General features: G+C 35.5%; 4 protein-coding genes across 4 annotated transcripts; 2 read left to right on the forward strand and 2 right to left on the reverse strand.

The window, feature by feature from the left end:
* Window positions 1–509: 509 nt before the first annotated feature.
* Window positions 510–7,486, reverse strand: LOC145220295 (GDP-fucose protein O-fucosyltransferase 4-like). The gene is made up of 9 exons (XM_080087547.1): window positions 7,182–7,486; window positions 6,902–7,031; window positions 6,664–6,836; window positions 6,310–6,494; window positions 6,036–6,238; window positions 5,402–5,557; window positions 4,709–4,920; window positions 3,519–3,649; window positions 510–2,465 (listed from the first exon to the last, which is right to left on the reverse strand). Exons 1-9 carry the CDS (start codon window positions 7,251–7,253, stop codon window positions 2,306–2,308), a joined length of 1,422 nt encoding a protein of 473 aa, XP_079943673.1. The 5' UTR covers window positions 7,254–7,486; the 3' UTR covers window positions 510–2,305.
* A 789-nt stretch (window positions 7,487–8,275) lies between these two features.
* On the forward strand, window positions 8,276–11,264 carry LOC145220301 (ATP synthase F(0) complex subunit C2, mitochondrial-like). The gene is made up of 5 exons (XM_080087556.1): window positions 8,276–8,427; window positions 10,378–10,419; window positions 10,577–10,624; window positions 10,733–10,878; window positions 10,940–11,264. Exons 2-5 carry the CDS (start codon window positions 10,381–10,383, stop codon window positions 11,052–11,054), a joined length of 348 nt encoding a protein of 115 aa, XP_079943682.1. The 5' UTR covers window positions 8,276–8,427; window positions 10,378–10,380; the 3' UTR covers window positions 11,055–11,264.
* A 303-nt stretch (window positions 11,265–11,567) lies between these two features.
* Window positions 11,568–12,797, reverse strand: LOC145220300 (histone deacetylase complex subunit SAP30L-like). The gene is made up of 2 exons (XM_080087555.1): window positions 12,551–12,797; window positions 11,568–12,172 (listed from the first exon to the last, which is right to left on the reverse strand). The coding sequence occupies exons 1-2, from the start codon at window positions 12,676–12,678 to the stop codon at window positions 11,920–11,922; spliced, it is 381 nt and encodes a 126-aa protein (XP_079943681.1). The 5' UTR covers window positions 12,679–12,797; the 3' UTR covers window positions 11,568–11,919.
* Window positions 12,798–13,117: 320 nt separating this feature from the next.
* LOC145220302 (N-alpha-acetyltransferase 38, NatC auxiliary subunit-like) lies at window positions 13,118–13,838 on the forward strand. Its single transcript, XM_080087557.1, has one exon. It carries the CDS (start codon window positions 13,255–13,257, stop codon window positions 13,522–13,524), a length of 270 nt encoding a protein of 89 aa, XP_079943683.1. The 5' UTR covers window positions 13,118–13,254; the 3' UTR covers window positions 13,525–13,838.
* The last annotated feature ends 1,191 nt before the right edge of the window (window positions 13,839–15,029 follow it).

Here is a 15,029-nt window from a genome sequence, read left to right on the forward strand (position 1 = left end):
TTTTTATCGATAAACGAGCCTCAGCAGGCTACATTTTGTCTACATTGAAATCTGCAATAAAACTGTCTTCAGACATAATTCGTCCGCTGGTGGTTGACTTGCCCTTTGCAAAGTTATCCATATTTCAACCTACATAATCACTGTAATTAGCATTTCCACCATTTCTTTATAGTCTGTTGATATACCTTTCTGGCAATCAGGAAATGCACATGCAAAAATGATTCGTGATAACTCACAGACATTGTTTATATATCACTAACGTCAACAAAGCAATGTTTGTGTTTATGTCACTTACGTCAACGGTGTCATATTTTTCTTTTGTTTTCGGGCCTTTATTATCATGTAATGTCGCAACAAATTGTTAAGTTGGAAATGGCTTCATAACCACGCTTACGAAATCCAATTTCATCAAGCCTGTAAATTGTTCTCCTGTAGACTGTAAAGGTGTTAGATTACGGATAGGGTTTAATCTGTGACGTATGTTAAGGATCGAGTGCAAAAAGTCACAATGAAAAGTGGCGTGTTCTATTGCGCAAGCCGGTTTAACGTCATATGAACTATACAAACATCTGGACAACAAAGTAACATGTTAAAAATGAAGCAAGGCTGGGAAATACCACTTAAGCGCGAATGTAAACAAAACAAACCCATAATATGACAGTTTTATGTTGACTATAGCGCAGAATCACATATCGCATCGCGTATTAATAAAGATGACAGATTATGCACAAAAGCATAAAGTACAACAAAGATGCACCAGCGAAAGCCTACAAACATAAACCAACATATCTTTGAGAGAAAATAGCATGAACATATTTTTGTAACATAAGAACCTATGTGCAAAAAAGTAGATTTCCGCGACTTCAGTCATTGTGATATAGATGAAACTTAGAAAATATGGGGAACACACCTAATGCCATCTTAACACATATGAATGCCGAACAGTGTCATTATAAATGCACTCATAACCTGATAGTTCTATGCGGCCAAACCATACACATAAAAATGTATTCTTTAAAAAAATAAAAGCAGTGTCTCGATATGTGATAATTCAATTCAGTGGTTATCAACCTTTTTGCCTTCGCGGACCCTTTTCGGTGCTGTAATCTAATTGCGGACCCCTTAGAAGTTTTGGGTAATTTTGTCCTTTTTTATTAACAAGCAACCAAAACATGGTGCATAAAGTTACTACCACGTTTGGTCCAGGACCAAAATTTTAATCCCTTTTTCTGGGTTGCGACATAGGGCATCAACAAGAAAGAGCCTTTACATTACAGTGTAATGTGACGTTGTTTTCCACTAACAACTTACGTCTGTTGCATCACAATGGGGTTTAGATGTCATAATGCACTGTGGTTTGTCGCCTACTAAGAATGTTGTCAAATAAGTTTCATGCTATTTTGTAAACGCTAAAGCGTGTTATTCAAATCGCGATTTATTAATCTCGTTTTGCGGGGATTAAGAGGTTGTCGCGGACCCCCTGAAAACGCTTGGCGGACCCCCGGTTGAGAACCACTGATTTAATTAGTTAAAGCACAACAGTTGTGTAGGGACAAAATGCCCACGCAAAAAGAAATAAACATTATGTCAATATCCTATCCAAGTGACATGTTATTGCCATTGACATAAAACTACCTCCTATTCATGTGATGTACGAAGTGAATACAAAAAGACTGACGTTGCTAAGTGACGTGACGTCATCACCGTTACAATATGTTTTGACAACACAAACTTCCACCCGCTAAGCGTGATTCGTTTCCAGGAAATGCACCTGCTTCACAACACTAATAGTTTTAAACAAAAAAAAAATGGTGAAGGCGAATGCAAGGACAGTTGTTGACGGCAGAAGCGATTGTTGCAAGATTGCTCAAATCAATGAAAACATGATGTATCAAGTGCGCCACCACGTGTGCATTATCACAACATTTCTGTAAACCCCGCATACTTATTAGTGTAAATGTAAGTCTTGTAATGAAGTGGTACAAAATAGCTCATGTATTCTTATTACTGGCCAGGGAACTTGAATTTAATCGTTTGGTGGCGCCATTAAGTTGAATTATGTTTTTGCTGCGTTATCATAACCAATGCTGTTAAGTTAAAACGAGTTATGAAAACATGGTTATAATTGCAAATTTCAGTAAACTACGGTAAAACTTAACAGCAGCGTAAAAGTACTGCATAAGTGTTTTGACGATTTTTGTATTGTTCACCTTTCATGCTATAGTTCCAATATCCAGCACGAAACTGGGCAATCCCTTGGTCAGCTTAACTTTCTAACAGTATATCTAGAGCATTTTACATGCAGTTATAATTCAGTGTGCTGCAGAGCTCCATGCCCTGAATGGTATCTTCGTTCAATATAGCTCCACAAGTGTTCTGGATCAGTTACTTGGTCCCTCACCATGTCTCTCAGTGCAACCGCTTGATCCAAACTTTGCCAGTAGTCGTTAACCCAGTTGTGGAACCTGTTGGGTTAACAGTTTGTAAATTCGTCCTTACTACCCCCTAAACTCAAACATACAAGGAAACGGTGGATATGCGTTTTGAAAATTCTTAACAAGATCTCCTACATGTTAGTGAAGAAAATGTAAGCACAACTATTATAAATCGTGGTTATTTTCAATTAACGGTTGCAACAATTGAGGACATCTTAGGCTGATCAGACATGCAATGAAAATATTAAGATATAAAAACGCAGATTGGAAGTAGTTAGTGATGGGACGAGTACCCGGTACTCGGTATCGATGGTATCGAACGATTTCAGTGGTATCGATACTCGTACTCGGTATCGAAATATTTTGTCTCAGTTTTCGATACCAACGTGCGAGTACCGAAGGCCGATTTACACCATAAGAATACGGGCAACTTTTGGCCAATATTTGCTTCGGACAGTACAAAATTGGAAAAAAGTCCCGCCAGTTTACGTACGTCTTTTTCGCTATCACGTGGTGATTACATTTTTCGGCATGTGTGTGCGCACGCCTTTACCCCGAGCATGGCAGATAAATTAGCTAGTGATATGCAACTAAGTACAACACTACACTTAAGTACTCGGTAATCGTACTCGGTATCGAAGGTATATACATGTGGTACTCGTACTCGGTATCGGTACTCGCTTCAAAATCTGGTATCGTCCCATCACTAGAAGTAGTGGTACGTTATCATGCACCCAATGCAAATACCTCGCAATTATATACAACTTTTGGTAATCCCGCCATTCACCCTTTGTTACCCAAGTACCACTGTGACTTGTGTTGTACGGTTCACCATGCAACCAAGTTGAAGAGCGCCAAGCAAAGATATTTTAAGATTAAAACAAAAAACAAGCGTTGGTAAACGCAAACATAGTTTCAAACTATACCTGAAACGTCCTAAACCGTGTGCGTTTAAGGTACATAAAAGGTCATTAAATAGAAAAGTAGCGCAATTCAGCACTGTATAGCGGACTAAAACACTGTTAAACAGATGTTACTGTTTATTTCCATAATGGCAGTTATGTAGTTATGGATAATACTCACGGGTTATTGGGCGGAATGTCAGCGATTGTTCCAAACGATGGTTCAGGTGGTGGACAATCCAAATGGGAATGGGGAACCACCCGGGGTATGATGGGTTGACCGCTCTCGCCCCTGTTTTTCAATTCATGCATCTATAGAAGAAATAGATTATTATGATTAAATTGAATACTGGAATTTTCGTATGCATCAACTATATAACAAAAAGGGTTTTTAAGGGCATGGGATTTTGTTTTGGTCAATAGAGCTACAAACATCAGAAATCACAATAGACAAAGTTTGATAAATACTGATAGCTGGCGTAATGAGCAATTTAAATTGACACCGAAACTGGGATAAGGTAATGAATTGAATTTAACGTTGGTGGCTAAGTTTTTGAAGTAGGTTTATTGCTGTTTTTATAATAAAACCTCACTCCAACAGCTTTTAAGTATTCGCAAATACTCTTTGTGTCACCTATCGATATTTAGCACAATGTGTGTGTTGTAACGTCTTATTTAGTACCTCTAGCGATTTGGTCAAGAAATAAACTCTGCGTTAGTCCTAATTGCTGTTTTCTACATTTAACCGTAAAGTTATTGTCATATATTGGATTTGACACAACCAGTTATTTGTATGTAATACAGCGTGCCCAACCTTAATTTAATCTGTTTACCTGTCTCTAAATATGGAAAAACACATGCTTGGGCACAACGACTAATTAACATAGGAATTACGTCAAGAACGAGACCTGAAGCTTAAACAGACCGCAGTTACGTAATTTCGGTTCCAAGCTCTGTAATTTGCTGCGACGTTAGGACATAACAAATATCGCTCTAGTGATTATGCCCATTGGCATAAGAGTGGTTAGGACTGCAAATTCAAACTACGGGCAAGGCAAATTACCTATTTAATTATCTAGTATCTATGTAGGTGGTCCGATTTCAAATTAAATCAACATGTTTGGTTGTAAAACTGCATATCATGGGTTTTTTGTCCACATGTCCAGTGGTCGATTTTAACAAATATTTCGTTTTTTTTTACTGATTTAAACTAGTTTTGGCCAAATCAAATATTTAGGGTCATAAAATAACTATAAGTTTATAAACGCATAAACGTACTAGAGCAAAATACAATACAAAATAAACCATTTTATGGATACCTATAATCCACTAAGCTAAGTATCCATCTGCATAAAATGCACAAACAATCACCTGTTCACAAAGATAACATTCGTAGCCTCCCACAAAATTATTGTGATCGTTTCCATCCAACGTCCACGTTCGATTTTCTAGCGTTTCCCGTAACAACGAATTAGGGATGACGTCACTGTTCTTGTAATCCAGGTACTTAAGGTAAGCCTCGTCGTTCTCGTCTAAATGTCGAATAAATTCCGCCAAACTTGCTGGTGACTCGAAGTCGTCCACTGTAAAATGAATAACAAGGGTGTGGCTCAATTTAACGACAAACATGGTTGTGTATTGTATGTGCTTTGATTTTTTACACAACTATACATTACTGTGAACTTTCACAATTTTAATGTCGTTCATCGTTTAATTATGATGCATACAATTGATCTACTCTATGTGCATCTTTCATATCTTATTCAAATATAATAAATTTTGCAGTCTAATATTATCAGCCATCGTGGCCAGTGATTAAATAATATACTGCACACAGTTTATGCAATATTGTGATTTAAATTAGCTATTTAAATGTATGATATACAAGTCATACCTCATCTAAATTTTCAATGCCAATATTTTTACAATATAGATAGTATATGCACTTACATAGAGGAACATTTTATGCATTTTAAGGCACTGTTTTACATGGGTGATTTTGCTGAGGGTAAATAAACCATGCACATAATTCAAACTATTCAATTGTTGGATTTACCAACTTACCCATGATAACAGAATAGGGTGAAGGGGCCCAGTCTCTAGCAGAAGATGATCCTTTGTAAATAGGAACAGAGCCAATATGGAAAGGTCTGGTGAACTTCTCTGTGATGTAATCATCACAGTTTGAATTCTCAAATGCAATTTGGAATTTATATTTGGCTGCAAAAAGAAATATATTTGCTCTGCTCAAATTCATAATTCATGACAGAAAATATATCTAAATATGTAAAAAAGAGTGAATTTTTTACATGTTACATCAAGAAAATCCATTATGGTTATGGAAAACGAAATTTGTTTGAATTTCTTGATCAACATTAAATTGGAGTAATCATACCAACACTGGACTAAATTACATATAATCTGCTCCAGCTGTGGTACAAAACAGAACTTAAGCAACTAGCAATTAAGTGGTTGTGTGTAATTAAAGGGTATTTCCATAGCGGACATAACTTAAGGGCCATTATAGCTATATTAGGGAACACAGTAGTTGTTATAGTGTATTGTAAAATTTTAAAATAAAATTTTAAACATATTATTATCTTCATTTACTATTACGCATAAAAGCAGTTTAATAAAGACTTAAGTAAACAATGTGTCGGCTAATCCAAGATTGTATAACAAAAGATAGTTGTCTAACCTAGTATATCATATAACTCATCATCCAGCATTTTTCCAGTGTTAGTCAAAGATTTATCCTTAAAATCCTTGTTGTGTAAACAAGCTCCATATGAATCAATGCTGATATTTCCCATCAAATTGTACACATAACGATCCCGATCTGACGGTACATCACAATGAGAAATCAAATAGACAATGGGTGCAAGGCCCTCTTTTCTTAATCTGAAAAATATTTTGTGAGTGTTTTTAAATATATATTTTATTTTTTAAGTGACAAATGTATGTATACATACCTGTTTTTTTCTTCTATTGAAATTGGTTTTCTTGAGGTGATATATTTTTTGTTGGGAAAATGTTGTGTAGTCAGAGGAAAGTCAGATTTCCTTTTAAAAGTTGCTGAGTAATTGAATACACTTAGTGCTTCCATATGGCACAACATATGATTGTTTTGGGGTGACTCTTCATGAAATAAGGCCCACTGTAAATAAATAAGCGTGTATAAATTTAGTTTGTCAGTACTGCATTATTGAATAGGTTTTTAAAAACTGTTTTCCTATTTAAAAGATACAGATAATTAAATTAATTTGGACCTAAGGTAATATTCTGGTTTAGTTAAATAATAGTAAAATGTTTCAATGCAACACTACCAAGTGGTTTGGCTTTCTTGGGAGTGGTGCCTCATATGCTCTGAAGTCAGTTCCATAGATAAATACAGAAATCAATCTGTTTCCATCCTCTTCAAGCACTTCACGATTCTGTGTTGATTGGCATGTAAGACCACTCCTTGGACAATACACATCATGAATATCATTTTCATTTCCTGTGAACAAATCAACAAAAATGGCATAAATATTATGTAGGTTAATATATGGCTTTATGATGTACCTGATTTCAAAATATGTGGGTATAACTCCTTTGTCCACCACAAAATTAGTGGTGTGTTGGAATCACTTTTCTTTCCATGTGGTTGCCTTGAGAAAAATGCCAGCGTCAGAAAGGCAGTGACAGCTGTAATCTACCAACATATAACATTTTTTAAAGGCACCAAACATGTTCTAAAACTAAACGAATAACAGCTGCTTCAAAGTTTAACTTGCATAAATAAATATTTAAAAATGCATGCTAAGAACATAGTTTTATAAAACGTAGCTGCTGTACAACTTACCAAAACAGCATTCAACTTTAACTTTCCCATTTTTTGGCTTAATATTCCACTAAGACAATACAAGATATTCATTTTTATTCAGAGCCTAATGTATAAAACTCGACTGTTTCTCGATGGCGGACGCCAATAGGTAATAGCTATAAGTGTGACTGTTTTTAATTTAATGTGTCGCAAAAAAACTCCAAAGTTATTTTGCCTTTACCCGCAGGCTAGAAATCTACCGCAGCTTAAGTTTGGCTCAGACTTCAATGGTTGTGTTAAATGTAAGGAACGCTTATATCCATGCTAAATTAATTTCAAATTCAAGTAAAAACGTTTTTTCCTGCAATAAGCCCGCGGCAGTTTTGGGAAAGTCCCTGTTTGGTTGTCTGCGTTCACGTCATCACTTAATTCCTCCTTGTGGCAACTTTATGCAACATTGTTTTCGTGTATAATAGCGAAATTTTTTAAACATGTTCTGTAGGACACTGAATAACCCCTTGATGGGATGTAAACAACTTACATACGGTTTATGCATCATCCCAGGTCTTGCAGAAAGCACTTTACACGTACTAGGTTTTTGAGTACCGTACGTAAGTACACAAATAGTTTTACAAGAGAATAAAGTTATTCAATTTCAATTTATTTTGTTTTCAACGCACAGAATAAACGTTACAATTTTTTCACAATGAACAGAACAAATAAATGCGTTGCAACAAAAAAGGATCAGCTGGAACCACACGTGGTTATGAATTTTAGCTGACCCCGACTATTTGAAGTAATGTGTAGAATAAAGTTAAAAAACAAAAACTTGATCGAAGCAACTTTTGATAAGAACTGTTAAGTTTGTGACAAAAACGTGTTTTTTACTCTTTTATTGAACTAAAGATACGGTACCGTGGCATAAAATTTTATTTTATAAGATGCTTATAGTAGTCGATTTAGTTCATGAATTTTGATGAAGTGAAATCACCACAAAATTAAAATTCTGACACAATTTTACATGAAAAAGAAAATTGCAGAAATCATCAAACATGTGTTCGTTAAATTTTATCATCCGAACGGTTGCGGCGTTTCCGGACTTTTCAACCAATCAGAGCAAAGGACATGTGAGTTTCGCACATGCGCACAAGCGAATATCCTTGGAACTTGCCGGTGCGAAGTTTTGTGCTGAATTTCGATTTGGTTAAGAAAACGAATCCATTGCATTCCAATCTCCCACAACGCAGGAACTTTTGGCCAACTGTTTTATTTCTTCAAAAAATTGGTAAGTCACGTTTGGTCTTTGACTGTTGCTAAATATTTTCGACTTCTTGTTCTGGTCATTTTGTAAGTTTGTGTAATTGTTTTAAAGATTTTTCTTTTAACAGTAAACTACGCTCGGCTAATAATATACGGATAGGGTTTTTAGTGCTTTGCTTCGGTGAATGCAAAAGCTGTGTTTGCGTTTTATCACATCACATCTGACCTACGATTAAATTTGTGGTAACACGTTGATTTGTCATTTAAGCTTGAATAGTCAGTTGCTTGTTTTTCGGTTCTCGTGTAACTAAATGTAAACTTATTTTTTCTGAAACGTTTTTACACACAATTTGGTATCTGTAAACATTCTCCTTATTTAAAAACTTATATTATTATTGGTTCCCAGTATAAAACACTAGACATGTCATTTAATGCAGTGCATCTAAAATATACAAGATCGCTTGGTGCACCTTTGTATCACTTGATGCACCTTGATATCCTTTGGTGCACCTTGATATTACTTGGTGAATCTTCATATAGCATGGTGCACATTTATATCGCTTAGGTCGCTTGGTGCACGTTTATTCCACTTGGTGCACCTTTATTTTGGCCGGTACAACTTTATTTTGCTTGGTGTACCTGTATGATGCTACGCGCACCTTTACCTATAAAGGTACGCCAAGTGGCATAAAAGTGCACCAAGCGATATAAACGTTCAACAATCGATATAAATGTAAACCAAGCGATATAAAGGTGCGCCAAGCTGTGTTAATAATGCACCAAGTGATCCTGTATATTTTAGGTGCACCCCATTTAATGTATTCTCCAACTGGCTTAGTATTGTTAAAATGAAATTATGCTTATCATAACCAATGTTTATTGTAATAAAGCGCATGTATAATATGTAACTGCCTGGTGTTTACTGCTTATGGATTCCATGACATTACTTGGTACTAAATATACTAGATTTAGCCATATTTCTTACCTAGATTGCATTACTATTTTTGTTAGTAATGTGCATTTCACAATAGTGCTGCTTATTAAAAGCACATGGATGGTGACCAGCAGCCTAAATCCGTCTTCTTACTGATTCTAATTTAAAGCCCCTGGTACAACTTTGTAAATCATTACATGTAAAACTCAACTGTTTAACATTCCAAGTAAATTTGCATGCTATGGTAAAGATAAGGAGTATTTGTAACCTAATGATTTAACTGCTAGTATTATTAATTGTTAGCATTTAAACAAATATTTTTGTAGTAGCCTTTTTGTCCATTATTTTTGTGTGCCAAGCTGAATCATTTTATTCATGCTATTACATGCGTTTACTAGGGGATATGTTTAATAATCTGTGGTTAATATAAAACATGCAAACTACGTGATTAACTATTGAAACTATTAAAATCATGATGGTTAAGACCATTTTGGTTTGGGTTTGCAATTACAATTTAGGCTTATTCTTTTGACGCAGCTAGATGTGATGTTTAGTAATATCACAATTACAAACAAAATACTGTTTGGATAGAAGACTGAAAAAAAAAATGAATTTGAACCCTGGGCGTTATGTTAATGGTACATATTAAGAGTACATTCCATGAATTGCATGTATAGAATATGCATGTTAGAGTAGCTCAATATTATGTATTGTGGTTTGAATACATCACATACTTTAACATGTTGACTGCCAAGGGATATTCCTGTGTTGTGCTCAAATTTGCCAAATAGGTTTTAGTGGCGTTCTGAAATCAGGTCGAAATATTTTGTGTGCCATGCTACAAGTTAACTCGTAGGTAACATGCTGGTGTATTGGGTGTCTCGGTGTTGCCACAACGCATCCACGACGTTAGTTCGAGATGCCAGCTCGTTTTAAGTGTGTTAAATCGAATAAGTCCACTATGAGTATACTCGTATCTGGCAAGCCTGGCTAGATCAGCAACTAATGTTAATATATTTTTGACTTGTTTTTTTTTTTCAGAAAATGTATGCCACAAGACTTGTAACTGCTTCATCATGTTTGGTGAGTAAATGTTTGTTTGTCTTGCTAAACGGTTAGACACAGGACTTGCCTTTTTATAAACTTCTGACATTTAGGGTTAAAACATCTAGTTGGTCAGTGATCAATGAGTATATTAAGGTTTGTGTTTGAGTATAAATGATTTATTTATTTATTACAGTTGAGAAACAGCCGTGCCATCAGGCCCGCCATTGCAAGCTGCATTTCAGTAAGTTTTGGCCTAACCTATGTTGGATTTAAATGTAATGTACAGTTTTAACTACTATGGCCCCATATTTGCACATTGAATGTCACTCTTGTAATTTTTCCCATTCAGTCCAGGAATTTGCAAACATCAACAGTACAGAGGGACATTGACTCTGCTGCTAAGTTTATCGGAGCAGGTGCTGCCACTGTTGGGGTAGCCGGCTCTGGTGCCGGTATCGGATCTGTGTTCGGAAGTCTTATTATTGGGTATGCGAGGTAAGTTCATGACATTATCAATGTGTTTTCTTTTTGTTTACATATGTTGAATCTATTTCAGGAACCCATCCCTAAAACAACAGCTTTTCTCATATGCTATCCTTGGTTTTGCCTTATCCGAAGCTATGGGACTATTCTCCCTTATGATTGCTTTCCTGATTTTGTTTGCTCTTTAGAAGAATTGTTGGCCAAATTCACAACAACACATGATGACCCAGTGCGTGCCATCTCATATTTGAGTCCTTTTCAGTTTAACAAAACGATGTTGTTGTTTCGCTGGTTGTTATTTCTCTTGCAAAATTCACGTTTAAACTACCGTTGTAATTTCATTTGAGAAGTTCATTTATTTAAACAGCTGTTGGCCAAAATAAAATATTGTCGTGGAATGCAATCTCATCCTTAAGACTTCAGAACTTGTAGGGACAGATACTCTACTAGCAAATTGCTGTAGTGTAACCTTCAGTGTGGCATTTTTTTGAATACATATGATGCTGTAGCCCAATAAAGTGCTGGGAACAAAACTTGCCTGCACTTTCCATGTTTATCAAAAGTTTACCATCCAACGCTTTGTAGAGACTGGATGCTTTTCACAGTGATCCATTTTGTAGCAAGCTACTTACAAAAGTACTTCACACAATATACCTCCAAATAAACCCTCACTGCTAGTGCTGCAGCTTTCAAGACCAAACTTGTAACTAAATGTTTTATTAAACGATCATACCAGGTTGTAGCTTGCAGACTACCTTAGTACTGGGTAATCACAAAATCAATAATGGCATAAGCATTTGCAAAAACGTCTTGATAATAAAGCATGTCACTTTTGAGCCATTATTTTCACCATTATGCAAATTGTGTAAACCAAGACAAACAATTATAATTGTTGCATTGCATGGAAGCAGCAGCACAGCATAATTTGACTGAAGTAAGAGTAGTTCTCCAGGAAGAAAAAAATGAAACAATTCATGGCTGTTTAATGAGGATAAAACCCAGCCAATTCTTGGTACTGGAAAAAAATCGAAACAAGCCTGTTGAAGGTAGTCTTCATTTATGTTCACTCCTTGATTTTGACTCCCTGCTACCACTTTCAGGTCCATTGTTATTATTGTTGCCATTACCATGACCAGTATCCTTGTTATCCAAGCGGTTGCGTTTCATCTTTACCATGTATATGAAATAAGCAATAGCTTCCTTCTCATTGATTCTCATGCTTCGGAAATGTCGACCCACTGTGTCAGCAAGTTGTCCCTTTGTAAGCCCTTGTCTGGTTTGTAGCTTGTAATATCTTTTGTATCTCCTAAATATTGTGCATTTTTTATAAGTTTTAAGGCTCTTTACGTTTTTTGAAACTTTTACAACAACTATTTTACATGTAACAAAAGGAATACTGTTTTTATATTTGGCATTATGCAAACAAAATTTCACCTTACCACAATTCTCTGCTCTAAATTAATTACCGACCAACTACTTTTGGCACAGGACCCTGAAGGCTGAGTAAAACGTTAATTTATACCCAAAACATCTAAAATTGCATTGTTGTTTAATGTCCATTAATGGAAGTGAGCAAGCAAAAACTTTGACAGTTAACACAGGTGGACAAAAAACTGGGCTTTGTTGTTCATCCGGATAACTTTGTCAGACCCTTATGTAGGTAAAATACTTTTGTAACACAAACCTTAGTGTGTTCATTTGCAGTTGCTCCAATGCAACCTCGTTCGTATAGTCGTGGCCTCCGTCTCTATCACCACTGTCCTTTCGTTTTCGCTTCTTTCCTCCTTGATTGTTTCCATATTCAAGTGTCATGGCTGTCGGCCAAGGTTTTTCTACTGCAAAACTCTATGAAAGTCACTTTTTAGACAAATACGTGTTGTGAATTTTTGACAACAAAACTACGGTTACGGATCAGAGGGTTTTATGCCTGATCAATTTCTACTCAACCATAAAAAGAAACCGAACAGATTACATATTTTTATTAGCAGAAAAACAATTGGTTGCTCATATTTAACACAACGTGATAAAACCAAAAGACCTACACCTTTTGCACATTTTATTGTACATTCTAAATTGTAAATCAAGCCTTCATTTTACACTTAAAACAAAACAAACGTCATAGTCCGCGGGTATTCACCTGATATGCGAATGAATAAGAACAGATGAACCAAATTCCATAAAGTTAGTTTATTTCCGTGACAAACTGTAGTCAATTAGACAAATATGTTGTTAGGTTTTAGAAATAGCCAATCAAACTTTTTTTGTTTGTGTTGTAAAACAGGCTTTTGAACTTGTTTTAATTAAATATTGTGACAAACACTGACAACAAACTGACCGACCCCAGGCCCATCAAATATTTTATGGTCACTACTTTACAAATCTTTGAAAATGGCAAATGATCCAGAGGAAGAGAATGTTAAACCTGATCCAAGACAGACCTTAAGCAAATGGCTTAGCCGAAGTATGCGAATTAAAATGTCTGATGGAAGAACTTTGGTTGGTCAATTTTTATGCACTGATCAAGCAAGAAATGTAATACTTGGATCAGCACAAGAGTACTTGAACTATTCAGAAAACTCTCAAGATGAGCCAAGAATGCTTGGTTTGGCAATGGTGCCTGGAAAATACATTGTTTCTATGCAAGTTGACATGGACTGACTCTACTGTGTTGTTAATTATACCTAAAACTAAACCGATGGTGAAGCATGCACTTGCCAAGCTACAGCAGTATATATTTTTTCCACATGGTGGCTTAAAAAAGTATTTGGTTATCTCTTAACTATCTTTCACATTAATTTTTTTACAGAGGTCAGTTATGAGAAAAATATAAAACTTTGTTGTTGCAAATGTTAGTTATTACCATTAGTATACAGATTTTATACATACTTTGGTTTGTCAAATGTGTATGATTTTGTGGTGAACAGTTGTGCAAGTACCAGCAGGAAATATTTCACAACCTAATATATTATATATGATAACAAATGTGTTTGTTTATCAATGAACATTGCTTTTGTGAGCTAGTCATTTCAGGTGTAGTATGGGTGATACAGTTTTGTACTTCTTGAAAACTTTTAAACAAAATCCTTTTTAAGCAAGTTTCAAATGTAGCATAAAATGTTCATTCTTTGAGTGTAACTGCAAATTCACACAGAAATCAAGTACAAACATGTAAAACATCAGATCCAGGCATCCATATTGGTGAGCAAGGCAGACGCTAGAAAGACAACATTTGATCCCATGACTACAGTTTGTCTAGAACAGTGTGGTCCAACTTTATTTCGTTGCAGGGCATTAAATATCGTTAACTTACTCCGCGGGCCAAAGTGTGAAATTTTTGCAGATAAAACTTTTTTCTTGCACAAACATCAGGGTGACTATACACTGTTTTTAATCAATAGATAATTTTATTTTAATCTAGCAAAAACAATGTCCAAACGGTATGTTGACCAAGAACCTTTATTACACAACAATGCCTTGTCATGCGTCACAATAGGATATTTTGCAGCATTTTGTGTTGTTTAATTATTACATTATAAAGCATTGAAAACAAAAATTATAGTTGTCATTAAAACGTTGAAAGTTTGCGGGCTAACAAAATTGTCTCAAAATTTGGGCCTGCCGTTGGACCACGCTGGTCTAGAACAAAGTCTACATAAAACACAACTTGTCCAACCCATTGTTCTGTGATAGAGGATTATGCAACAACCCACATGTTTCATTAAATTTAGCAAATCAACTTCCCATTATGTATGTGATTTTTTATATACCTTCTTTATTATTTTGGACACAAAATGGTGTCAATCAGGCCAGTAGAAGTTTATGGGCATACCAATTGGTCGGCAACTTGTTTATTACCTAGACTTCAGGTCCAATCCAGAGCTGACCCTTTACTGGCTGGGCTGTACCATGTCTACTGTATTGCATCTTGAAAATGAATGTATTGGGGAATCAAAAATTTATTTGACCTGTTCATGAACCAAATCACACACTACATTTTCTCTTTGCCTAGAGGTCCAACAGGTCAAAAATCAGAGTGATAAACAAACAACTTCTTTGCCAGCTAAGGGGGCAAAGTCCAATGCACTTTCAGATTTGTTTTTATAAAGCTTAATATCTCAAAATCACAATTTTTGTCTTAGTTAACTTAATTTCAACTCACATTT

This window comes from Phallusia mammillata, chromosome 3 (genome assembly GCF_965637545.1).
Source record: "Phallusia mammillata chromosome 3, kaPhaMamm4.hap1.1, whole genome shotgun sequence".
Lineage (NCBI taxonomy): Eukaryota > Metazoa > Chordata > Ascidiacea > Phlebobranchia > Ascidiidae > Phallusia > Phallusia mammillata.

Bases quoted from the DNA above. Each gene is read 5' to 3' on its own strand.
- LOC145220295 (XM_080087547.1), bottom strand. From the start codon at position 7,253: ATGAATATCTTGTATTGTCTTAGTGGAATATTAAGCCAAAAAATGGGA. The intron at 6,837-6,901 runs GTACATCATAAA...ATTTGTTCACAG, and splicing joins CCCACATATTTTGAAATCAG to GAAATGAAAATGATATTCAT. The intron at 6,239-6,309 runs GTATGTATACAT...AATATTTTTCAG, and splicing joins TCAATAGAAGAAAAAAACAG to ATTAAGAAAAGAGGGCCTTG.
- LOC145220301 (XM_080087556.1), top strand. From the start codon at position 10,381: ATGTATGCCACAAGACTTGTAACTGCTTCATCATGTTTG. The intron at 10,420-10,576 runs GTGAGTAAATGT...TATTTATTACAG, and splicing joins TAACTGCTTCATCATGTTTG to TTGAGAAACAGCCGTGCCAT. The intron at 10,625-10,732 runs GTAAGTTTTGGC...TTTCCCATTCAG, and splicing joins CCATTGCAAGCTGCATTTCA to TCCAGGAATTTGCAAACATC.
- LOC145220300 (XM_080087555.1), bottom strand. From the start codon at position 12,678: ATGACACTTGAATATGGAAACAATCAAGGAGGAAAGAAGCGAAAACGA. The intron at 12,173-12,550 runs GTTTGTGTTACA...CACAATATTTAG, and splicing joins CTGCAAATGAACACACTAAG to GAGATACAAAAGATATTACA.
- LOC145220302 (XM_080087557.1), top strand. From the start codon at position 13,255: ATGGCAAATGATCCAGAGGAAGAGAATGTTAAACCTGATCCAAGACAG.